At 40.6% G+C, this 25,438-nt stretch overlaps 1 protein-coding gene across 2 annotated transcripts in view; it reads left to right on the forward strand.

Annotated features, from left to right (window-relative positions):
• The first annotated feature begins 494 nt into the window (after positions 1–494).
• Positions 495–25,438, forward strand: part of ARHGAP22 (Rho GTPase activating protein 22) — a 134,329-nt gene continuing 109,385 nt past the window's right edge. For both annotated transcript variants that reach the window (XM_054163512.1, XM_009897773.2), the window contains exons 1-3: positions 495–567; positions 15,249–15,448; positions 21,221–21,308. In XM_054163512.1, coding sequence (XP_054019487.1) covers positions 534–567; positions 15,249–15,448; positions 21,221–21,308 — 322 coding nt within the window. In that variant the 5' untranslated portion in view covers positions 495–533. The remainder of the gene's footprint in view (positions 568–15,248; positions 15,449–21,220; positions 21,309–25,438) is intronic.

The following is a 25,438-nucleotide window of genomic DNA, read 5'->3' on the forward strand; positions in this document are numbered from 1 at the left end:
GCACCGGAATTCCTCCCCGGGAGGGATGCAATATTTCAGCAGGCAGCACAGCACGACGCTGCTCGCTGGACCAGCTTCTCGGAGTGTGCGTTGTGCCCTTTTATCCCTCTGGCTCGGTCTTGGAGACATTAAGCTCCTGATCTGACCCTCGTCGAGTCAAAGCGTCTGTTGAGCGCGACCGGAGGAGGATGCGGGGAGAGCGTGGGACCGGAGCTGCGCCCTGGCAGCGGCGCATTAATGCTGCCGGTGCGCAGGCAGTTACAGGAGACAAGGCTAGCCCTCGTGTCTGCGTGCTAGCGATTTATCGACAGTAATTACCCAGGCACTTAATGCCTAGTTTGGATGAGAATTAATTCCAGGCCGCCTAAATAATGCATTAGGGTTTATGTAGCCTCATGTGAAACGTCGCCCCGAGCCAGAGCCGGAGAGAGCAGAGACGCGGCTTTCGAGCGGGGCGCGGCGATGCGCGGGGCGGCGTCCGGGGCCGGGACCGTCCGCTGAAGCTGGCGGCAGCGGGGAGCCCGAGCGAGAGAATGCTGAGCCCCAGGATCAGGCAAGCCAGGAGAGGTGAGTCTGCCTTCCCATGCGCCCGAGCAGGGGAACGTATGCCTGAGAGGGGAAACTTCTGGGCGTTAGCGGAGAGCCTCTGCTCCAGCCCGTGGAATGCCTCCGGAGCTGCGGTGGCTGCTCTATGGCAGAGCAAAGCTGCTGTCCCTCTCAGAAGCTGGATGGTTGATGTGGGGACGGTAGTGGGAATGAGTGCTGCTTGCAAAGGTTCGGGGAGAATGAAGTGGAGGAAGAGGGAACCTGTGCATGTGTTCACCAGCGTGGTCTGCAATGTTAGAGCTGAGTAGCGGGGATAATTAAAAAACTGGACTCTGTCCTGGGACTCAACAGAGCCTTTGCACCGCTGTGGTGGTTGCTAATGATGTGTGCCGAAAGTCATTTTAGCAGCAAGAGACAGTTACGACAAGTTTACCTGAAGCATCTCGAAGAAACAGTTTGCTTAGCACACTGTCTCTCCAGAGCTGGAAGCAGGAGGTGAGGAAATTTGCTTTCCATGATTCCTGGGCAAGACAAAGGAAGGAAGGAAAACCTACCCTGGGTTTGTCGCAGTTGCTTTGAGCAGTTGTTCAAACCTGCGAGGTGTATGCAGTGTTTATAAAGTGATCAGCTGGAGCTTGGCACAGCTGGCATCTCCTCTCCAGCTCGCCTAAAGGAGATGCTCTGTCAGGGGATGTATTGTGTGATCTGTTGCAGCACTAGTTTCTCGTTTGACATGGCATTTGTTGAGCATCATTACCATTCACAGTCCAATGACACAATCTCAGAAGGATGTCTTCCAGCCCATTAGAAACAGAGACTAGATTAATGTAATTTAGGAGCTAAAGCAGACACAGCTAGAAGAGTATGTAAAGATTAAGGTTTAGTTCAGACATGCTAGCATTATTAAATAAGAAATTGTCACTGTTTCCAGTTACTGTGATTCAGATACAGATACTCCCAGATGAGTGCCACTTTGCATCATATATGTAAAAGCAGTATTGGATGCTGGAACAGTCCTTAGACCAGTGTCCTTAGACCAACATCCTTAGAATATCAGCAGCCCATTAAATAGCTGTTAGTATCTTGGAAGGAAGAAGCTTCCTACCATCTGGAGATGTCAGGATCAGATATGCATAGCCCCACTCACAGTAGAGTCATATGCATTTATTTTTCATAACAAAATTTTGTAGAAGTTCAGCAAGCCTTTGGTGGGAGCTGTATGTTTGTCATTCCCCTTCTAAAGGGTGTGTAATCTCCTTCCAGTCTTTAGCATACTTGTTATGCAGTGTTCATATGGGTTATCATAGCTCTGATGAGAGAAGCCAAATGATGTGACTAGAATGGTGAAGAAAGTCCAGTATCAGAGAAAGGAGTGCTGGCTTTCAGAACTGCATGCTACTGCTCTTTCACTTTCTTAATTCATCTGGAAGAGCTTAAACTGCATATTGTTGTCTAGTTATGGAACAGATACTATTCTAGATCTCTGTGGGCTGCTGGTGCTTGGGAGCAAACTGTAGCGTACCTTTGTGATTAGATTTCAATTTGTGGCAGTATATGTCATTCTCTCTGGTTCATTAACTGTGCAGTGATACATTTATTTCTGACTGGATTTAGAACTCATGAAAAGAGCTGGTTTGAAAGCTTTTGAAACTCCAGGAATTTTCCTACTTTTGAAATGCTGTCGCAAAGCATTGGTAAGCTCTTACAAAGGTTACCAAGCAGGACCTAATCCTGCAAGGTTATTCCATAGCTCTTGTTCACAGGAGCTGCAAAATGGCAGTGCTGAAACGCTAAATGCTTCTTGAAGGTAAATGTCCCACCTTAAAAGACTGAGCTAAATGCAAAATGGTAGTTCATGCTCCTTGAAATCACAGTTGGGAAGTTTCAGGTGGTAAATGCAGGACAAGCAAAGTACTAAGAAGGATGTAAGACTGTTGCTGAAAGCATCAATAAGGACAGGAGATCTGCTGCCAGCTGCTGTATGAGCTTGTCTGACTTCTCAGAGTAGATGATCTTGAGGGTCTTTTCCAATCTGGTTTATTTCTATTTTATTCTATTCTATTCTCAAGTCTGCTATTGAGGACTTAGTTGTGTAAGGGCCAATATGACTTCTCTGAGCAGAAAGAATGAAGAGAAGGCACAAAGAAGTATTCTCTGGATACAGCCTGACAGAAGGCAGCAATAACACTGAATCTAGGGATAGTCACATATTTCTTGTGGTTGAACTTCTCAAACAACTTTGTGTGCACATCCAGCTTCTTACTTCAGAATGACTGCATCTGTGCAAACAGGAAAGCTTCATCAGTTCCCCATATATTTCTGTATCTCTGCTGAGAATGCACTTTTAAATCTTCACTTGTGACATCTTATGCCATCAGTATTTGTTTGACTTGTGCCCTTTAAGACAGCTCCTGGATTTAAAGACATCTAGGCTTTTGAAAATGCTGAGTCTGGACTTGAGCCTGACATTCAGGGTATAGTTCTTAATATCTGTGAAAGGTATGGCAGAGAACAAAGATAATTTGCCTTACTAGAAGTAACTCTCAAGCGCAATTCAGTCCTTGCTGTACCTTGAGCAAACTCACATCTGTAACTAAGAAATGTGTTCAAAGGTGCATTATGATTTCCCAAGACCTAGGAAGGTATAAAATCTCACAGACTGAAAATCTTAGTGTGCATAGAAGGGCCTTCTGGAAAATCATTCATCCTGGCGAGGCCTGAATGGATTTTGTGTTATTTCACAGCAATTGATGGAGTCCAGGATGTTGAAAAAGGTTACTGCAATGGAAAATATCTATTTTTTTCACATTCTTTCTATGTGGATGGGGCATAGAAATCCTTCTAGAGTGGAGGCAAGAGAATTTTTAGTACAAAGAGCAGAGAAGGCAGTTTTCAGAATGTATCTTTCTGTCTCAAGAAATGCAATTTTTGTTCATTGTTAAGAAATGGCGGAGGGGAGTGGAATCAAAGCATTTGGTCCTTGGTATCAAAAGTCCCAAACAAACAGGCTACAAGTGCCCAGTTTCATTTAAATGTGGTAAGAAATGGAAGCTGGACCAACTTCAAGCTTATGCATTGGTTTTTTAGTAAGTGTTGTGGTGGGATTGTCCAATGTAGCAAAAGATGTAACAGGTCCTTGGCAGGATTCCTGTCTTCAGCAGAGTCTTTCTCACTTCTATAGGTACTAGGAAAGTCTTCTCTCCTTACTAGGACTTTATACTGTTGGGTGACTAGTATTATGGAATTGTCTGCACTTCTCTGGCCTATTCTTTTTGTTTTAACTGTGGTCATACATGTGTTACAGTATGATGAGAATTTTCTTCATAGTCATAATAATTAAATTTTTGTTTGTTTAATTAAAACTTAGAGATTGGAAAAAGTGCTGTGAGACATTTTGGCTAGATAGCTTGCTGCAAATGAACTGCTTTTATCTCAGGTACCTTTCAGCATGGCTGTAGTAGAACAGACTTATTTCCTTCTCCTCCTTTTTTTCTTTCTCTGAAACTTGTCAGAGTTAAATTCTAATGATAAGTGGTTTTAACATACATAAAATGCTTCTAAAGAAGTTATAAAACAGTAATACCAAGGAGGACTTCAGAGGGTAAAGTATTATTATAGTCCTCTGGGAGCATTGCACACTTGCAATGTAAGCTTCAGGTGCTAGCAGTGAAGACAGCTAGGTTTTAATATTCAATACTTTTGCAAGAGTGTCGTATTTTTTATGCAAGTGCTATGTCTTTGATTACAGAAGCATGAAATCCCTATATTTAAACTGCTTTCCTGTGGCAGTAAGGATACATGATTGCAAGATTTCTGCATCAGTCTGTCCTCACATTTTAGCTGCTCTGCTAAGTCCAAACAGATTTGAAAGCAGAAAATGAGTATCAAAGTGTATTTAACTTCTATAAACTCAAAGAAAATTGGTGGCACAGTGAAGGTAACTGTATCTGTACACTTAGGGACAGCTGACACCTAGTACATAGCAGAAATAGATGTTCTGAAAGGAAACAACCAGTTGACCACCCAAAAGATGCATACTGTCCTGTAAAAGCACACATATATTCATGTTGGCCAAAATGCTAAGGGATATAGGAATGCATTGGCTTGCCAGGGATGTAGAAAAAAACTATGTATCTGAAGGAAGTGAAGAGATGGCATTATGCATGTTTGAAGAGCATGTAAAAGAACTGGGGTTTGTGTACTAGAAGAATGTAAAGTAGTAATCAAACTTTCTTAATTCTGCAGTCTGAAAGCATATGGTTTAATACGAAAGTCAATGACAGTTATGAGAACTACAGTAGTACAATTTGGAATCTATGTGAAGGTTTAAGGTATAGAAGTGAGCTTTTGAAACTAATCTTACTCTCCTCACTGCATTTTGGTTATATCATGAAGCAGTATCAGAATAAACAAAAATAGAATTCCTTTTAGATTAATCTAGGTGGGAAATTATTTTCAGGAGTGGACTTAATGCTCTCCAACCACTAATGGATACTCAGTCCACAGGATCAGAATAGAACTAGTCCAAAACTGAGCCCCCTGAATTGCATGTGTAGCATGGATATTAGTTGCCTACCATTAACTGACAGATCCATTTTGAATGATCTGCACTGTTTGCTAATTTAGACATCTCCAAAGCTGTCAGTCCCAAGATGTTTGTATTCAGGGCTGATAATTTTATGTTAATTCCATTACTTAGGTAGCCAAAAATTCACTACCATTGTATCTCAGAATTTGGCAATTCAAAATAGATTTACTGGTATCAGCATAAGAAGATGAACATACTGGTATGAAATTGTAGGGGATGCCTACAGATACATTTTTACCATTCCAGAAACATAGGGTGATTTGGGCCATCCCTCTAGGGATTTCTTGCCTAAAGGAAATGACATTACTAATCACTTCTTCAAGACAGTCTTAATCACAGCAGAAGGCTATCAATCAGTCCTGGTTTTCAGGCGTTCTCATCCATTCTGAGTTTGCCAGGCTCAGGAATAAGCTTTGATGGTGATGATGATGAATGACATCTAAGGAAACATGAGTTAGGCATTTTTAGACCAGTGAAGGTGACCTCTGACACTATTAGAAGATGCTGCTTGTTCAGAGTTATATTTGGCCAGTTAATAATTCTTCGGTATCACCTACACTCTTTGGGTTCCAGGAACTGGACCACATCTAAGAGGCCAACCTACAACCCCAGTAAAAGGCAAGACAAATGGACTATCACCTGGACTACCTGGCAGAGCTGAGACAAGGACCAGCAAGGGAACAAAAGCCAGTGGTTAAAGGAGATTTCAGGAGGGGAAAAAAAACCACACACAAAACAACAAACAAAAAAATGCAGTGTGCAACTCAGTGTGTGAAAGGACATAGCAAAGAGATGAAACTAGGAACAATGACATAAACACGCTTCATAGGGACCCAGAGGTAGCCAAACAGTCCTAAGTGCACTCAGACTTTTTTGTTTACCACAGCATCAACCCTCTAGCTTCTGACTGCTCTCCAAGTCATCCACACAGAGGCAATCCTCATGCCCCTCACACAATAGTTCAGGGTCATTCCTCTGACACTAAGGAGAATTTGTGGCACCTTTTCCCTCCACTCCTGCAGAGGCCAGCACTATACTGGAGCAAGTCCTAGACCTCAGAGACTGTTCGGTGCAGGCAGTTTCTCAAGATGTAGTTTATTCAAAATCATGCTGTGTGAAGACTCCTCCTTTCACTGGTCAGTGAAAGGCAGAAAAGGGGAACTTTCCCACGTATTTAGCCCTCTTAGCAAACCACAGCATAGCATCTGCATCCTCTTAGATCTGCAAAGAGGAACACCAAAGTCTTCACAACCCCATGCTGCATCTCTGGCTTAAGGGACTGGATGATCCACACAGCTATTGCAGAGCATGTGGGCGGCCAGCACCTTGGCACCTCCAGCTTACTAGGCAAAGAATAACACTCCCGGAACCAAAATAAACAGCTCTGGAGCACAAACTGCTCCAAACCATTCCTTCAGCCCTTCACAGCCCACCAACATTGCTGGAAGCAACACTGATGATTTGGTTTATGGCTCAGTTTGTGAGGTGGTAGAGAAAGGAGTCTGTAAGGCAACGGAGAAGAGAAGGTGCAGCAGCTGTGGCCCTGTCTGTGTTGTGGGTCTAGGTTTCATCATTTTGCTTTGGAGGAATGTATGTAAAGCTTCTGAATTGAGCTTAAAATCCTAACACAATGGTATAGGGGCAAATATTAAGGGAATGAATGGAAGGAGGCACTGGGGCTAGAGCTGGTTGCACTACTGGATTAACTACCCTGAAGGCAGGAGGAAGTAATAAGCTCAGATGGGAGAGCTGGATGTCCCTTGTTACCATGTCCAGCCTTAGGGAGGCAAATGAAGCAAGAAATTACTTCTGCCTCTTGGTACTGGGTCAGTCTCCTGGCACTGCACTGCTCTGGTGCAGTGTTGTACAGCAGTAGAGCTGCATTATCAGCTGTGTGCTGTAATTACTTTGTCTCTGCTGTCCTGGTTTGCTGGCCATGTACAAACACAGAGAGGGTCATGAAAGTGATGTTTGTGCCATTCCTCCAGACACAGGTTCAGATTTCCATTCTTGCTTTGTGTTCATGAAGAAGATCCTGGGCTGTTCATAAGTATAATCCTTTATTCTCTGTAGGGATATCCCTCTCTTTCTACATAGGATCCGTGATATGTGCTGAAGTAAGTACAGCTCTTGACAAAGGAAGCTTTCTGTCCCTGCCTGAAGATTCAGGCAGAAAATCACTCTCCTTAAGAAAAGCCCTGAAAAGTTCACAGGCAGGCACGATCTAATTAAGTACAGATAATCTGAATTTGAAATAATGATCTATAGCCTCACCTCCGGGGAAAGGGGCATTGAGAAAAAGCAGTAACTCAGCTTAAAGGGCAACTGAACTGCTGGGGAGACAACTTGTAGGGAGGGATTGGAATATTAAAGAATTAAAACCCCATAGGCTCTCTAATAACTTGTAAAACACCCATTGAGTGAGTGCAAGGTGATAATGGCATGGTTGTGGAGAGCATGGTGGAAGCACTACAAATGCTAGCAACTCTGCTGAGAGGACAGTCACATGCTTTTAGTGCCTATATAAATGTAATTCGTTTCATTGCAAGGTTACTATCAGAATTACTTTTTTCCTTGATGGTTTTCCCTTTGTATTTATGGGAGCTAATAGGCAAGCATAACAGCGTAAGAGCTTGATTTATTTTCTCCATCTCTGCTTTGTGGGATGAGTAGTTTGAGGTGCAGTGGTAAAGGCAGTTGCACGCTAGCAGGAAGGGGAAAGCCCCTGATGTAATATGAGCTAAGCTACAAGAGGAAAGGATCTGTAACTAGACTCTACCCTGTGTGTGTTTATAGTATTTAAAACTTGCATAGGTGAGGGAAGCTGCTGCTGCTTCTAATGTGTTCCTTCCACAGAGTTTTTCTGTATGTCCCTCATGCCACAAAGGTAAGTAAATTGGTCTTTATGAAGAGCTAAAGAGAGGAGATGCTAGGTTTTCACTGTGGTTGAAAAAATGTCACTTGTAATGGCCTTCCTCTTAAATGCAGGTGTTAAGAATTATTTATTTCAGTAAACTGGTATTGAAGCTTAAAGAACAAATCTGTACTATAAGGAGATAAATTACAAGGAAGCTATGTTTATTCAATGACGAGAAACAATTCTGTGATAGGAAAATGATTGGGTTTGGGATAACTGTTGGTGCAGGGTTAATGAATTCTCCAGCGCACACCTCCAGTTTAGGAGGAGCCACCCTTACCTTATTAACCAGTGATACCTTGTTAAAATAATTATAGGTAAATATTCTAAGTTGGGTACATAGGTTCAGAGTATTAATTCATGTAGGAATAGGATTTCCTGGATTTCTGATTTCAAATTACCCACCTGTTGTACAGAGAAGGAAGCAGGCTTTGTTTGCACTTTGGAAATAGGTAAAACAAATACTGAAAAAGGAACACTGAACTGTGTCCTGAGAGGTAGGATAAGAATTAATATCTCCCTGGTGTTTGGACAAGGGAAATAAGAACTATAGTCCTACAGCTGAATCTGAGGAAGTTTATTGGTGAATGTGGCCATGGTACCACTTCAGTCTTACAGCCAGTTGATGGCAAAAGGCCTTGACAAAGTTTTCTGTACTCTTTTTTTTTCAGTCTTGAATAATTTTTGGAAGTAATATCTCATGGAGCCTGGTAGACAAATATCCGCTGCTCATAACATATGTGCAAGGTACAAGTGATGCTGGCTGTCACTATAGTGTCTGAATAATATGGACCATGTGCTTGGCATGGCACAAACATTAGTATTTATTATAAACATGAGTGACTGGAGGGCCTGTGACTATCTTGAGTTGTTTTGCTGCAGTCCACTTACGGTGCTTTTCCCTCAGTGAGACAGTAAGCTTAGAAAACTTCTTCCAGTGTAGTGCATGTATGTCTTCTCTTCCAGACAACATTAATTTTTCCTTTAATTTTCTTCAGTAATATCTGATGGGTGGCCATGGAAATGGTTTTCCAGTGCAACATACCCTCTCATATTTTTGTCTGAATCAAAAAAAAAAAAAAACAGTTCAAGAAAACGAGGCAGAATGTAACACATCATCTTGGTCTATTGAAGTGTTCTGAACAGACAAGTGCAGCTTTATTGAAGTAAAGTAGCACAACCTGTTCTTACAGTAGTGTTTCTGAAGGTGCTAGGTGTCCTTCAGGTCACAAAATGTGAGCAGGCAGGTGGCTGTGTAGCACCCTTTTGTTTCTGCACTGATTACTTCTGCATTTGTCTTGAGAGAATGAAAAGCCCTTGCAGGTTTCTTGTAACTGAAATCCTTCTAGTTGCCTACCAACATCACCAACTACTTCAAACAGTCTGCCTTTAATTTCTTTGCTTATTGTGTTTCAAGATGCTAAATTCTCAGATTTTGTTGAGGCAGTATCTTGGTTTCATTTATGCTCGCTGGCTGTGGTATCTCAGCAATCAAATTCAAACACAAATACAGGTGTGCAATTGACACAGAAAACAAATCTAATTCACATCTTTCATTTCCTACAATTTGCTGACAGGAAATTCAGTATCTCTTTCTAAAGCATAGGACTCTTGGATTTTCAGTGCATGCATTTCTGAGGCAAAGTTTAAATAAAATGAAACAGCTGAGAATTTTGTTTATAGTATATGAAACCGCTTCCCTTTGTGGCTGGTAGACAAGGGCTATGTCAGAAATAATATATAGTGTCACTATGTCATGAGGCTGAAGAAACACTAGAGCAAAGTGCCTTCACTGTAGGAGAATGTCAGCCAGAATCAATTATAATGACTATACTGATTTAAGCTAACTGCCTATGAAATTTCAAAAGATTACAACTTTAATTGATATTGAATTGCATTGACTTGATTGATTTCCACATCCCCGATTTAAGTAGATATTTATTGATTGCTCAAACCTGTAGTGATGCTCAGAGCTGTGAGTGGGAGAAGGAAAGCAGAAGAGATTGTGTAATGTTGCCAAGCAGGACTGAGTTCAGAAAAGGGGTTAGTACGGATAGGAAAGAGGCTGTCTGTTGTTACATACATGTTTAGAGTAGAAAGTTAGTAATAATAAAAACAACAACAACAATGATAAACAACAACCAAGTTAGAAGAGACCTTCAAGATCATCGCGTCCAACCCATCCACCAATCCAACCCACCTAAACAACTAAACCATGGCACCAAGCACCCCATCAAGTCTCTTCCTGAACACCTCCAATAATGATGACTCTACCACCTCCCTGGGCAGCCCATTCCAATGGGCAATCACTCTCTCTGTATAGAACTTCTTCCTAACATCCAACCTAAACCTCCCCTGGCGCAGCCTGAGACTGTGTTCTCTTGTTCTGGTACTGGCTGCCTGAAAGAAGAGACTATCATCCACCTGTCTACAACTTCCCTTCAGGTAGTTGTAGAGAGCAATAAGGTCACCCCTGAGTCTCCTCCTCTCCAGGCTAAGCAATCCCAGCTCCCTCAGTCTCTCCTCATAGGGCTTGTGTTCCAAACCCCTCTCCAACTTTGTTGCCCTTCTCTGGTCTTGTTCCAGCAAGTCAACATCCTTCCTAAACTGAGAGGCCCAGAACTGGACACAGTACCCGAGGTGATGAGAAAATGGGAAAGCTTTGCTTGGGGGCAGAGGAGCTCTGACAGAATTGCATGGTGCTCCATTAAAGGGGCGAGGAAGAAAAATGGAGAAAGAGTAGCTTCAGATAGGGCTGTGTTGGGATGGGTATAGGAATTGTGTTCTCTGTAGGGAATGGCAGTGTGGCTCCACCTGATTTGGTCCATCCATTCCTTAGGACAATCTTTGAGTTTACTATACATAGAATACATAGAATAGAATACATAGAATAAACCAGGTTGGAAGAGACCTTCAAGATCATTGCGTCCAACCCATCAACCAATCCAACACCACCTAAACAACTAACCCATGGCACCAAGCACCCCATCAAGTCTTCTCCTGAAAACCTCCAATGACGGCAACTCCACCACGTGGCAACCAAGTGTAGAGTTTTGGGTGGGGAGCATATTTAGTGTAGCCTAGGCATATGCACTACTGGCATTGGTTATTGCTCCTTTGTATTCTACCTTCCATCTTCATCTAGGTATGAGAACTTTCATATGCCAGTGTCACTCCATTTATAGGGGTATTTTCAAATTCTGTTAATTCTAATCCTTGCTTTCTAATTATTTATCATCTCAAAAGGCAGGCTTGACTCATTGTTAATGCCATGTGTTGGGCAGCAAGGATATAGGTCTGCCTGATCCATTGTAAACATCCTGTGCTGTAATTGCCCTGTTTCCCTGCTTCTGAGTGAGTATGCCCTGTAGTTGGCATTTTGGTACTGCTGCACTGTGCAAATTGATCATAAAACTTTTTTTTTTTTCCAAAGAGACATTGAATCATTTTTATGTTGATTTCTGTTTTGAACTTACATGTATGGCTGAATCAATAATCAAGTAATGAACATGTGAAGAGCATAGGCAAACTGTGTGGTGTTATTGATAAGACATTACAGGATCAAAACTAGAGGATGTAAAGTACTTGCTCAGTTGTTGTTAATACGATTTATTGATTTGTTTCTTCCTTATGCTCGGTTGATTCCATAACTCTGTAAAGTAGATGAGCAATAAGATATATCTGCCACTAAGAATCAGAGGCTTAATGTACTGGACCAGATTATAAAAGCAGATATTTTGATCTCAGTGGTGTGAGAGTTCTGCTGCTTTAAAGGCAGGCTGTGTTCATTTGTGAAAGTTTTCTTCTGACCTCTGTGCAATTATTGTGTTCTCTGGAGCATGCAATATAAATATCAATACTGTTAGCAGCCATAAATAATTTTTCCTTCTAAAAGTTTCTATCTGAGCCATGTTGTTAACTTACAGATGAGGTTGCTAAGTATTGCCTAATGAAATTAACTATTGTGCTCATGACTAGAGAGAGAAAACTAAAACAGCATGAAGAATTAACCACCATATCAATGGACTAAGAAATGGGGTTGCTTAAAGTAAAAACACAAAAGCTTATATTATCCAGGGACTGATGGCAAAAGCCATAACTCTTCACGATAACAAATAATTCTTAATTGTATAAATAACACCAAAGAATGTTTGAGGGAAAATACGAGGTAACATACGTTGGGTTATTCCAAAGCTAGACATTTGATGTCTTTTGTGAACTCTGTGTCAACACAAATACTAAAATAAAGGTGATAGACTTCCAGTTAAATAAATCTAATTTCTTTTTAGGATCAGGGGCAAAGTGGAAGAGTATATATATAATTACATGCCAGTCAGGAGAACTGAAACCGCTGGGAGCTGCATGCTTAATCTGGAGAGCACTGAGGTGCTTCAGTGTGGAGATAACTAAGGAGTTACTCAAGCACAAATTTTGGTGGTATTAGACAAATTGGTTAAGTTAATAGCCAAAGTGTTGCCTAAAACATTACATTTGGAAAAAGTTAGTACTTTGTGTGGTTGTTGTTATAGAATAAATGCAGAAAGGATTCTGGGACAGTGTAAACAAAATTACAACTTGGTCCTTGCTGTAGTATGTGGCCTGGGACAAAGTAGATGTGGTTCCTTCAGCTAAAACCTTGTGAGACTCTGTAATAGAGATTTAAACGTGAAAAGTGTTTTCTTGTTAAATGCCCATGAAATAGGACCCTCCATTTCTTGGCAGTGATGGGAAGCGGAGGGAGATGAAGTTGTTCTCGCAGTTTTTGTAACCATCTGCTAGAGGGCACTGTGTTGCCAGAAAGGGAGGCGTTAGAGCCTAAGGCTCTTAGCTTCATAGTGAAAAGGGGTTCTTCATATATTCTGCTGGAAAGACAATGACTGTCTGTGAGAGTTCAGACTACAGTGAGTAAGTTTAGGCAAAAAGTCTGAATAGTCTGAATACATCAAAGACTGATTTTAAGTAATTTCTGTATTCAGGTTTGTGTTTGGTGGTTGAGCTTTTTGGGGGTTTGTTTGTTGGGTGGTATTATTATTATTATTATTATTATTATTATTATTATTATTATTATTATTATTATTATTATTATTATTATTATTATTATTATTATTATTATTATTATTATTATTATTATTATTATTATTTTGGCTCTGTAAAAATCAAGAGGAGCTGGATTACTTACACAAATCTGAGATGTGCTGGTATACTTCACTAATATAGGACTAATGCTGTATATGGTTTCATTCAGCAGGGAGTTTTAGCCAAAAAAGGGAAGTGTCATTCTATAAAAGAAGCTGGGATTGTGCATCAGCTTTTCTTATAACATTCCAACTTTTTTATAAATTTTGAAGTAAAACTAAACACCAAATAAAGGTTTGTTTGTTTGTTTGTTTGACCCAGATAGTTGTAGGCAGCATAATTTACCTTAGCAATTCAGGAAAATCAAAGAATAAAAAAAAGAAACAATCCCTTCTGCCTATCAGACAGGGCTTTCATTGAGTTTGAAACTTAAGACCAACAAAGTGATACCACCTTCTGCCTATAAAATTGGTAAGTTGCCAGAGACTATACTAAATGTCTGCTGAATGGTTACAGGAAAGGTGAGTTTAATTTTCAAGCTGGAGTGGGGATAGAAGTATATGATACTATACAAGTGGAGACTTCTGTCACTGACACTTTTTGCTAATAGATGATGTAGTACCATTTAGATATGGCATAAGTGCCACTGGCATAAGTGTTCAGTGTGTAAAAGTTCTGGTTTTGTACTTCTTTCTGAAGCAGAACATGATGGCCTGACTTGGCAGGTTTGAAAGGGGAAGGACCAGTGTGTTCTTTCTTCACTGGCTTACATTAAGAAGCTCTCCAAAGATCTGACCTCAGTCTCTTACCTGCTTCTCCTTCTATTTCAGCTTGCTTCATAGAAACAAAGAAGTAGGATCAAGAGTAATGATGCTTTTGTGATTTTAGTAATTTTTTTAAGACAGTTTTATTTCCCAACTGCAGCTCCACTTTATTATTTTTGTTTGACATATATTGTCAGTTACTATGTTGTCAGTTTCTTCACTATGATGAGGCACCAAAGGCAGAAGCCAGTCAGGTGATAACATCAAGGTCACTGTGGTTTAGTTGGTCCCAAAAGAGGCAAAACTAGACAGTACTTTGAGAGGTAGAGTGTGGCCCTTTGTTGTGATAGGCTGAATTTACTGTATCAAGGATGCCAGAATAAGAAGCTGGCGTGGCTTTTAACTGCAGCAATTTGCAGTGTTAATGTAAAGCATCAGTGTTGTAGATTACTGGTACTGGCCTGTAAACTGTAGTCCTATTTCAAGTGGGCAATTACAAATTGTGCTTTAAGTTAGTTGGATCTAGAGAAAGGGAAGATAAAGGATCATATTAGCACTAATGAAGGGAAATGGCATGGGATATTTAATAACTTATTATTAATAAGATGCCTCATAAATCCAAAGCAAGTAGAGGTGGAAAAGACCTGTGAGGCCAGCTAACCAATCCATTCTGGAGGACTGGCTTCCTGCCTGCAGTATATAATCATTATCTGCCACCCAGACTAGCTTTAAATACTGTAAGCCCAGTGCCACAAAATATCTCTTATTTTGTCTTTATTTCCATTGCTTTTTTTCTGCTTCAGTGTCAGAAGGCCCTGAAGAGTGAGGTGACTAATAATTCTGGATAGCTATGTTATCTATATGTTACTATTACCTTTTGGAATTTTTCTCACTTCTATTTTTGTTTCTGTGACAACTGGTTTCACAGACTACAGTAGTAGTGTATGGAGTGAGAATATTTTCTTATGCTCTCTCCTTCCTCATTTTCTGTCCCATCTTACCCACTTACACATCCTCACAGGGTAAAGATCCTTTTAGGAGAGAACAATATCATTATTCCCGTGTGGAGCTTGAAGGCAGTAATGATTTGCCACAAAGAAAGGTAATGCAAACAGTAGAGCCTTGGTGAAAGTATCATGTTACTTAAAAGATTGCTAGAGTGAGTAGTACTGAAAGTTGATGTTTGTCTTGTGTCTGATTATCATGACATTGAATGCCTACCCTGAAAAACAAGTACTTAGGGAGCATTCATGTAACAGTCTGTCCATGTCTGAGCAGAAATTATGGAACAGTTGCTTAGCCTCTCTCTGTGTTCTTACTCCCCATTTTTTAATTTACTCTGTAATTGCTTTTTCAGCCCGGTCAAAGAGTTTGGTGATGGGTGAACAGATTGGGCCTCCCTCCAGATCTTCTTCTCCAAACCCTCAAGAACGTGTGCTAAAGTGTGGCTGGCTGAAGAAACAAAGGAGCATTATGAAGAACTGGCAGCAACGGTGGTTTGTGCTGCGTGGGGATCAGCTCTCCTATTATAAGGATGAAGAGGAAACTAAACCTCAGGTATGACTAAAGAACTGTAGGACATATTGATTTGGACTTCTGTATAGGTCATAGTCACTGTCTTGATTGACAGTATTTCAGTTGCTCTCCAGCATAGCCAAAACTATACAAGCTTAAGGAGGGTCAAAGGCGGGAGACATTGCAGGGAGACTTAGTTACTAGGCAGGAAAGGAGTAGAGCCTGGGAGACAGCCAGAAGGTGTTTATTTAGCTGCTAGGGCATACTGACCTCCAAGCCTTAATATGGTCATCTGTGATGCTGCATTTTGACGGGAAGAGCTATGGAGTTCCAGGCAGGAGTGAAAAACCTTGCTCAGTCAGCTGAGACTCGTTATCTTCCAAATAATCCATTGTTAAGCAGAGAAGTGAGCCAGCTGCTTAGGGATAGCTTGTGTGGGTAGAATACATAGAATTTTGTCACCAGCATGCAGGGCTTGAGAATGGGCTCTAATATGTTTTAGCATGTTTTATATATACTTGGAAGTTATTGTTTTTCTATGCAAAATTTAGAAGAAAGAATTTACATAAAGCTTTGTGTTCTGTGGTCTGGAAGGAGTGCTTGTCTGACCGCAGAATGGGAAACAGCGTGACCATCTACAGTGTGGGGGAAAAGCCCCAGATTGATGCCTGCATTTATCAACATTTTGGAACTTTTTTTGAAGAATTTTCCTGGTGGAAACCACTGTTTAAATCCTGATGTTCAATATGTATTTGCCAGTGTCATAGAGCCATCCCATAGTATACTAGGGAAAAAAGGACAGAGGAAAGGAATAGGATCAGAATGTTTAGGAGCTAGCAAAGAGAGAAGTTGTCACCTAGGGGTTAGATAACATCTACTTAATGATAATTGAATGAACTGAACCACAGTAGGACTACTTGAAATGGTAACTTTAGATCAGCTGTATCAGTTCATCCGTGGGACAGCAAATGTGTGCAAGAAAGCTTACCAAAGTACATTTATTCTCGCAAAAGACTTAAGAGATTCTAATTAACTGTGTGTTGATTAGCTGTAGGGCAACTTGCTGGTGATAAAGGGTAATAGACAGTCACTATGCAAGTTTTCCATGGGCATGTGACTGACGTGTTTAACTTGCAAATTTTGGTAGTGAGTGTTTTAAGTTATTTTTAATAAGGTGAGCATTGCGTCAGTATGTCTTTCAAGCCAAGCATTAATTAATGGATTTTTTTTTTTGCTAATTCTTGCTGCTTCACATCCCTTCTGTGAGTGTGTTGGTGGTCCAGCACCAATTTTTTACAATTAAATGTGGTTCTCTAAAACAAGTTATAACAACAGGATGGCGCTCCTGCACTCGGGGGAAATGCAAAGCTGAGAACATTGCGGTTGTCAGTCTGCACCCAACACTGAAATTGGGTTGATTTTCTGCTTCTCTGACCCTTCTATATCTACAGCTTTTTTTTGGGGGGGGGGTGTTATGCTACTGAATGGGACAAAGCTTACAGCTGAGATTAAGAACTTCAATAAGAAATTCTTCAATACACTTGTAAAATATTCTGGTAGTATTTGAGCTACAGCAGTTCCTAAGCTGTTGTAGTACCTTATTCTTCATATTTGATGCAGTCATTGTTTTGACTGCCAGGCCTCTAATCAGAGTCATTGAACAGAGGGAATGTAATTGAATAAGCCAATATCCCTGTAGTGCTGTCTCCTGATGAGTCAGTACAGGCATTATAGTGACAGTCAACCTGTGCAATATCATCACCATCCACACACTCATTATAGTCTATTGAGCTGCTTGATGCAGCTGTGTGCTTAATTGTTACACTTAAGTTTCATTGTAGAGTGAGAATGGAAATGAATTTTCCCTTGTGAACCTGACACATGAGGATGTTGACTTCATGTCTCACATTTAGTTATTATAGATAGCCTATTGTGTAAAGGCTAGAGAGACTTGAACTTGATGATGGAACCAGTTGCACTAAGGGTTCTACAATCAACAGCTGGATTTTGCATTTTTAAGACAAGCTCCTTAACTTCCCATATAATACATGGGGAGAGCTGGGCACATCTGTATCAGTGAACACAAAGAGGAAGGATCTGCCTCAAACAGTCATGTTGGAAAGGGCTTCCTTAAACCCTGTCCCTTCTTGCCATACGTTTATCACTGAGGTAAGCCATTTTGTGTGGGATGATACAGGACCATGTCCTGACTACTCCTCTAACAGCTGCAAACTAGGATTTGCATCTGGCTTCAGCAAGGGCTGTATGCATCCCACAGGTGGTACATACTTTTGGAACCTGTAGGCAGCTATTGCTCGGGGTTCTCTGAAATGGGTGATGGTGCAAGTATGCCCACATGTCTTAGGAAGATAGATGTGACCCTGGGACATCTTTGTTACAGGCCATGTAGGTATTTTCATCAGTTGATATCCCTAATTTCTTTCCACTCTGAAGGTACTCATGCTTCTGTTAAAACTTTCTGTTTAAAATATTAAGTATGGCTGAAGCTTGTGTGCAAAACCTAAACCATTAGCTTCAGTGAAATTCCCATTGATCTTCTGCCTGCTTGATTGTTTATATGTACCCTGGAAAAGGGTCATATTCTTATTCCTTATCTGAAAAAGTCAAGAGTCATAACATTTCAAAAGAGAAACCTTAAACAATATTGTTCTGTTGTATTGACTATTTTTATGAAAACCTGTGCTTCTGGGTCCCTAGAGAGAATTGTAGCTATCCTTCTTTTGAAAACAAAGCTGAAAAGATGGAGCTGTAATCTTGTGACAGGTGAATGGCTTAGGCTTACTAGTGTGAAGAGGAGTTACTCTGCAGTCTCAATGGATCAAGTACTGTTGAAGGTGTGTCCCTATGTCTGCCATATGACACAGATGCGCAGTCCACTCCATCAGACTAACTTCTGTGCCAAAGGTTAGAGGGTGAGCTTGCAGCCATTGCTTTTTTGGAGTATTTTTCTCAGTGCCCTCATGGGGAAAGGGAAGAGGGGAGAACTAACCCACTAAGAGCTTTTGATGCTCCCACTAACTCTGTCAATATATGTGTGGGTTTTTAAAGTAGCTTTGGGTTTATTTCTATTCCCAGGGCAGGAGGTAGCCTGTAGCTCTCCTCAGTTTCCAGGGGAGCACAAAACACTCTGCAGCTTATTCATTAAACTTTCTTTCAATGTCGACTTGATATGATAACAAGGCTTTAGTGCATCCACTATGAGTCTGAATTCTGCACTCTGGAAAACAGAAGAATTTTCTAGAGTGTGTTCTGGCCACTGGGCTCTAAAGATAGTTCTCTGTACAAGGTTTTTTGTGATGTATCTGCAATTTTGTTTTATTGCCTTCCCAGTGTTTTTCTGTTATCTTTGGAGAGCATTCAGTGTGCCTTTTGATTTCAGTGAAGCTGAAAGTAAAATCGTAGGACAATGAGACTGGGAGAGAAGGATACTGAAAGTTTACCCTGTTTTGTTGACCTGTTTCTCCTTAATTTTTAAATTTGCAATGATTCTAAAAGAAAAACCACTTGGTGTGAACTTAACCAAGCACCTTCCTAAACTGTGTTCTTCAGTCTTACATTTGCTCTAGGCAGAGGACAGGAACTGAGCCCTGGCACTGTTTTGCAGCATTACCTAGAGGATTTGGAGCCAACTCTAGCCAGTGAACAGAGGTAGCAACAATGTGATCTCCACCTAACAGACTTTATAATGGGGTACCCAAAAGGGGAAATGAGAATAGCAGGATAGCTACATGTGTAACATGAAGGGGGAGTCATAGCACACAAACTTGGTGAATATTTTTATTTGACACACTGGATACCAGGAGAATATTAGTTGAGGTTGGTAATGGGTGTTAACTAGCTGTTAGGTAATACCTAGTAACGGTGGGACAGTTTTACATTTCTTCCTTACCTCCAAGGGGTCTGTGTGAGCCTGCACATGTCTGTCCTCTCAGACTATCTACAGGTTTTCTAATCTTTTCTTGTCAGTAAAATCCACATAGTGGTGGTCTATTTTCTCTGCCCAATCTAGGGTTCACTTTGCAAGTTGAAGGAGCAAAGCAGCACTTGCATATGAAGCTTCAAAATGGAGTTTATTACCTGCTAATGAAGAGGATTTTGATTTGTTGTCTTGGTTTTTGGAATGTCAACATATAAGCTTCCATTCCTCAGAGCTTAATTTCTAGCTGAAGTATTTTCCATCTCAAACATTACTGTTCTGATAATTTGTTTGTAGTAGTTTTTAAATGTTCTGCATTCAAAGGAAAGGCTACAACTTAATTTTAAATGTATGTAAGGTGGCTCCCTGGTTTATTACAGTGTTAGCAGTGGGAAAGATCCAGCAGAAACCAATTACAGAATACAGAATTAGCCAGGTTGGAAAAGACCTTTGAGATCATCGAGTCCAACCTATCATCCAACACCATCTAATCAACTAAACCATGGCACTAAGTGCCCCATCCAGACTCTTCCTAAACACCTCCGGTGGTGGTGACTCCAGCACCTTCCCGAACAAGGGGTAAAACCAGGAATGTTCTGCCATGACACAGGCAATGAAAAATAACACCACTGGCTTCTCCATTTTATGGAGAAGATTGCAAAGGTCATAGGGTGGGTTGTCTTCTGTCAGTTGAAATCCTGGATTATCTGTCACTAAATCCATTGATAATATGGATCTGGAAGCTGAGAATGTGTAACTGGGATTTGTTCTGATTATCATCATTATCATGCTCCAATGCATCTTGAATTTGGCTGCTACCAGATTCGTTGGAGAGAGTGTAACTGCATGTTTACTAGAGATATGTGTGAAAACAACTGCAACAGCTTTTTTTTTTTTTTTTGCTTTTTTTTTTTTCTCCTCATAATAATAAGATATTTTAGACCTAACTTCCATTTCAAGGCAGTTCAGTGAAGGAGCAGGAGCTGCTGGTTACCCACTTCATGGCTTGACTTTTGAGTGTCACAGTACTCAGTGCTTTATATCTGTCTAACTGTGTGCATGTCCTAAAGATGTTGGCTGAAAACACTTCAAAATATCAAAAAATAAAACCAGAAAGTGGTGAAACAGTGAGGTCCAAATAGTGTTTTCATTCTTGTTCTACTCCTGTTTCTGGACAAGAGCTTCCTGTGGTTTTCCATCTTTTTCCATAGATGAAGAGTATTTTCTTAACTTTGAAGATGCTATACCACCAGCTATGCAGAATTCTCAGTTGTATACATTGTATTAATTATGCTTGGACTCAAGGTGAAAATTAATCTGAATTCTGGCAGCATCTGAATTTAGGATGTAAAGGGGCTCAGAGTTCTTGCTAGTGAAACTATAATCTCTTGGATTAAAAAGTAGTCCTGTTGCCTTGCAATCAGCTGTTCTTCTCCAGTATCTCCTTGCAAACTTCTGTGTCCTGAGAATCTCTGGAAAACAGGCTATTATCTTCACTTGCAGACAAAGGTTTGCAAATAGAACTTCAGGCACCTCATTGCTGCAGGCTGCAACCAGAAATTGAAGGGTGAAGGAAGAGTAGATGTAGTGTGAGAATAAATCTTTGCAAAGAATTAGTTATTGAAACTATGGAGAATCATCCATACTCAGAGCATTTTTATTCCAGAGGAAAGATCGTTTGACAAGAAGTGTCCTGTGTTAGAGAAAGCACATGAGGTAGGTGCATGACCAACTCAGTGTTTTCTAGATCAGAAAGGTGGAAAGGAGATAGACTCAGTGGAAGGGTGGATCTTAAATTTGTTATATGGTATGCTTATCTCCTTTTCATCATCATCTTTGTGGCCTTTCCCCTTTCACAGTGTTTGTGTCCCTTACAGGGTCTGATACTACTGCAAGGCAATCAGGTGAATGAGCTGCCACCTAATCCAGATGAACCAGGGAAACATCTCTTTGAAATTGCCCCAGGTAGGTCAGCATTTCCTTGTACTTTTTAACACATCATCTCATTCTCATTGGTTGTCATTGATGACAACTGAACTATACTGATCACTTCACTTCTAAGCATTCTGATACACTAGTCAGATTATCTTGACAGATTCCTTGTTATTCTGTGCTGTGGATGTAATTGCTGTTGTGATACCTCAAGAAAATAGTAGCTGAGATGCATCATGTTCCTTGATTTTTCTGTTTGGGGGAAGTTCCTTGCCTGGGGGGCTGTGTGGTCTCCCAAGTCTATGTGATTTTCTGGTTTTGTTTCGGGTTGGTTTGTTTGTTTGTTTTTGATTTTTTGGTTGGTTGGTTTTGTGGGAGAAACTGACACAGAGCACAGCACAGAACTTGTGGAAAAGGGGCACCCAGTATCTGCATGTAATTTCTTTCATATATAGTAATCCACTCCAATCTGGGAGGTGGGGGAGGAATTAAAAATAATTTCAGATTGTTTCACTTTTGGTTAAAAGATTTAAGAGAATAGATGATCTGCCATGGAAGAGAGAGATGTGAAAGCATTTGGGTTGTGATTATGAATGATCCCATGTGTTCTGGCCTGATCCAATATAATTAACTGAACCACAAACTGACTTGGTTGAGTTTCCTGCAGATTTATGCTTTTCCAGGTGGGAAAAATGGTAATTCCATGCTTCCTGCCCAACATGTCACGTTATATTACTTTATGCTGCAAAAGAACTGTCCTGAATAAGTGGCTGTTGCTTCTTTGGAATTGGTAGAGCCATGTCATGTGGCTCCTTGAAAGAGGCTATCCAGAAGCGTAGAAAAAAGTGATACTGTTCACAGCATAGCTGTGAATCCCAGGATATGTGTTTTGTCATGCAGTTGTGGCATTGCATTGTTCCCTGGAAAAATCATTCAGACTTAGTGTACCACCATCCTGCCTGAAAAACTGACACATTTTCCTTATCCTTGTGGAGCTAAATCCATTCATGCTTGTAGCAAGCTTAGTTGCTACATGGATAGCAAATACTGAAAGATGTTATAAATCTGTGTAAGATATACATATCTCCAATCATTACAGAATGTGACTCAGCATAGACGTCACTGGAGAACATGGCCTGAAGAATTCCCTATTCTATTCACAGTACATTTATTCTGTGCTGGTTTTGGCTTAAATGCCTTTTCTCTTTTGCATGTGTTCTGAAATGACTGTTCTGTGTGGTTGCCAGCCTGCAGAACACCCACACAGTGAAAAGCTCTTGAAAGGATGCCAGACAGGAAAGGGAGTACAGATGATCTTGCAGGACTGAAATCATTATTTTCTGTTGCTTGCCCTCTTCCCCTGCATTGGATGTGTGGCTATTAGCATATCTCTGCTAAATCCTGCATTAGTTCTCCCACAACAAACTAGGGTTATGTTTCTATAGGGATTATGAGATTTTTTTTTTTAATCATTATTTTATTTAATTTTAACTAAGTTGGGGATCTTGTGACTACAGATACATTCTATAGCTGTAAACAGACATATGGGATTTTCCTGTGGTCATAAGCAGAAGAGATTTAACTAACAAAAACAAGAGCATAGTACAGGATTCCGAAAATGTTCCCACTGTCCTTATACCAATTTATCTGGCAAAGAGGAGAGACTGAGATCACCCAGCAAGGACATGTTCTGTGAGCTTCAGAAAGTGTTGGACTAGATACATCTAAAACCCCATTTAATCATTGAGGCCTTCAGTATCCTTGTTGCTGGAATCTTCTCACCTTTCCTCTGCTGCAGGCTGTGAGCTGCTTCCTCAGAGTAATAGCATGTCCTGTGGTGTAACAGAGCATGTATTGATTTTCTGCTGAGTAACAAGAACTAATGATGGGCATTGTGTATTATTCATGTTTCATCAAGCTCATTTCTAAGCTGTATAGTGCAGCTGGGAGAAGGGTTAAGTAGGGACATGAGAGACTGCAGAATCGTTCTACAGTCAAACCAGTGTCAGATCTGGTGACAGCGCCTCCTGAAATGCCTTCTTTGGCAGAAATGTTCTCTATCTTCTTTTCTGGGGAAGCTATGTGAATTTCTGGGCCCTCTTTAACCCACTCATGCTTTCCTCTCTCACAACTAGTAAAGTTCAAAATGGAATGGCAGAGTAAGTTGTAGGCTCAGGTTGCTTTGTTCCAGCGTACATTAACAGGTTGTGTGTGTGTGTTGGGAGAAGGAGGGGGGGTCAGTTTATGAGATTATCAGGGTAGGAGATTATCAGGTAGCTTTAACTATTTTGGGTAATCACCACAGAGAAACTGGCCTTTCTGGACAGAAATTACTACTGTATGTTGCTCGGGAGAGGAGTCCAAATGTGGTTACAGAAACAGAAGCTAACTGATCACTAGGAGCAACACAGCAGCCACAGTTTAGGCTGGGGTTACAATGTGTTTTAAGAGTGGTATAAAGCAGCATAGGCATTGATCTCTGAGAATGTCTTAAGGAATATTGATGGATTAAAAGGTGAGACCTTAGGAGCATTTAGAAAGTTGTTTCTAATGCCCTGTGGCTAATAGGCTAATAGTCTCCTTAGTTTTTTTCTTCTTTGGTCTTTGCAGCAATATGAGATTGAGATGCTCAGGTTTCTCTGCAGAATCAGAGATAATTCTCTTATGTACTAAGGCTTTCAGAGTCAAGGAAGGGGAGGCATAAAAAGGTTCTGAATTTAGAAGGTGAAAAGCATTGTCTTTAGATATACCAAAAGTTTTTACCAACTGACTGGAGAATAGCTTTTATTTGTAGGAAATTTGGTGACTTTTAAGAATATTCTTCTATTCTGCTTCAGAGTGGAAACAATTTCATGGAGCATAACAAGTGGAAGATAGAAACATGAATACTATTTTTCCCACGGGTTACCTGGTACCTCTGGCTACCATCCTATCCAAGGAGACCCAAGATTCTGTTCTACTGGGTTTAGGCTAGGAACCTGAACCCAGCACTCGTGTAATAGACAAGTACCCTCAGTGACTACTGCTGGATTTTTTTCTGGTAAAGATGTTTTTGTTGCCTTTTTTACTATGAAATATTACTACAGTAATGTTTTTGTCACTTCAGCTCTTACAACTGAAAAAAAAACCCAACAGTTTTCAAACTTTATGGAGAGGTTGTGGAGTCTCCTTCTCTAGAGATCTTCAAAACCTGCCTGAACTCATTCCTGTGTGACCCGTTCTAAGTGGTCCTGCTTTGGCAGTGGGGTTGGACTAGATAATTTCTGGAGGTCTCTTCCAACCATTAACATTCTATGATTCTATGACTTCAGGTTGATTCAACTAATCTTGAAGAAAACTGTACCTTCAGGTTGCCTTTTGTACTCCAGTTAAGTACCACCACTAAAGAGAGCTTTTCTGAGCTCAGTCCTCTTCAAAACTGTTCTTAGGCTTTTTGAAGACTGTTGTAGAGATGACTGCCCGTGATTGATTCACATGTAGATTATTTTCAAATCTTTAGACATCAGAGCTCTGTAGCATACTCTTCAATTTATTATAAATACTGAGTTCAATATAGGCAGTTTGCCCTAGTAAAAGGGGCCTGCATTCAATAATAACCCCTTTCAAGTTGGGCTAGTGCTTGCATTCTGCTAGAAATTATGCAGGGGCAGAGTGAAATATCTCATCCAGAAACTTTTGTGCAGAGTTTATGCAGAAGCTATTTGTCTTGTAAGTAAGAAATCAAGAAAGGAAGAATTGGAAGGTGGGAATCCTAATTCTTACAGGGACAGTAGTTGTTGACTGCTTGTTCTGTAGAGAATCAGTCAGTGTTGTTGGCAGTGTACTACAGAGCAGTTTTAGTGGCAGCCCATTTGTCTTATTCTAATAGGTTGAGTGATGCCTACAAAGCAGTCTGCTCTGTGGTACACTTCTATATCCCTGGGGATCAACACCAATCAAGTTATATTTGTGGCCCTTTTATCTCAGTTCCTGTTGAGATGTTGTGCAATTAAAATACCTGGAGGGGAAACTAGAAATCTAGACATTAAAAATCATTCCATGCTTTCTATCATTCAATGCAAATTGCAATTCTAACTAACAGCAGGAAACTGAATTTGCTGCTGGTAATTAAATTTTCTCCTGAAGCCTACAGCTGATAAATGACTGTACATATCTGAATATGT

This window comes from Dryobates pubescens, chromosome 8, assembly GCF_014839835.1.
Source record: "Dryobates pubescens isolate bDryPub1 chromosome 8, bDryPub1.pri, whole genome shotgun sequence".
Classification (NCBI taxonomy): Eukaryota; Metazoa; Chordata; class Aves; order Piciformes; family Picidae; genus Dryobates; species Dryobates pubescens.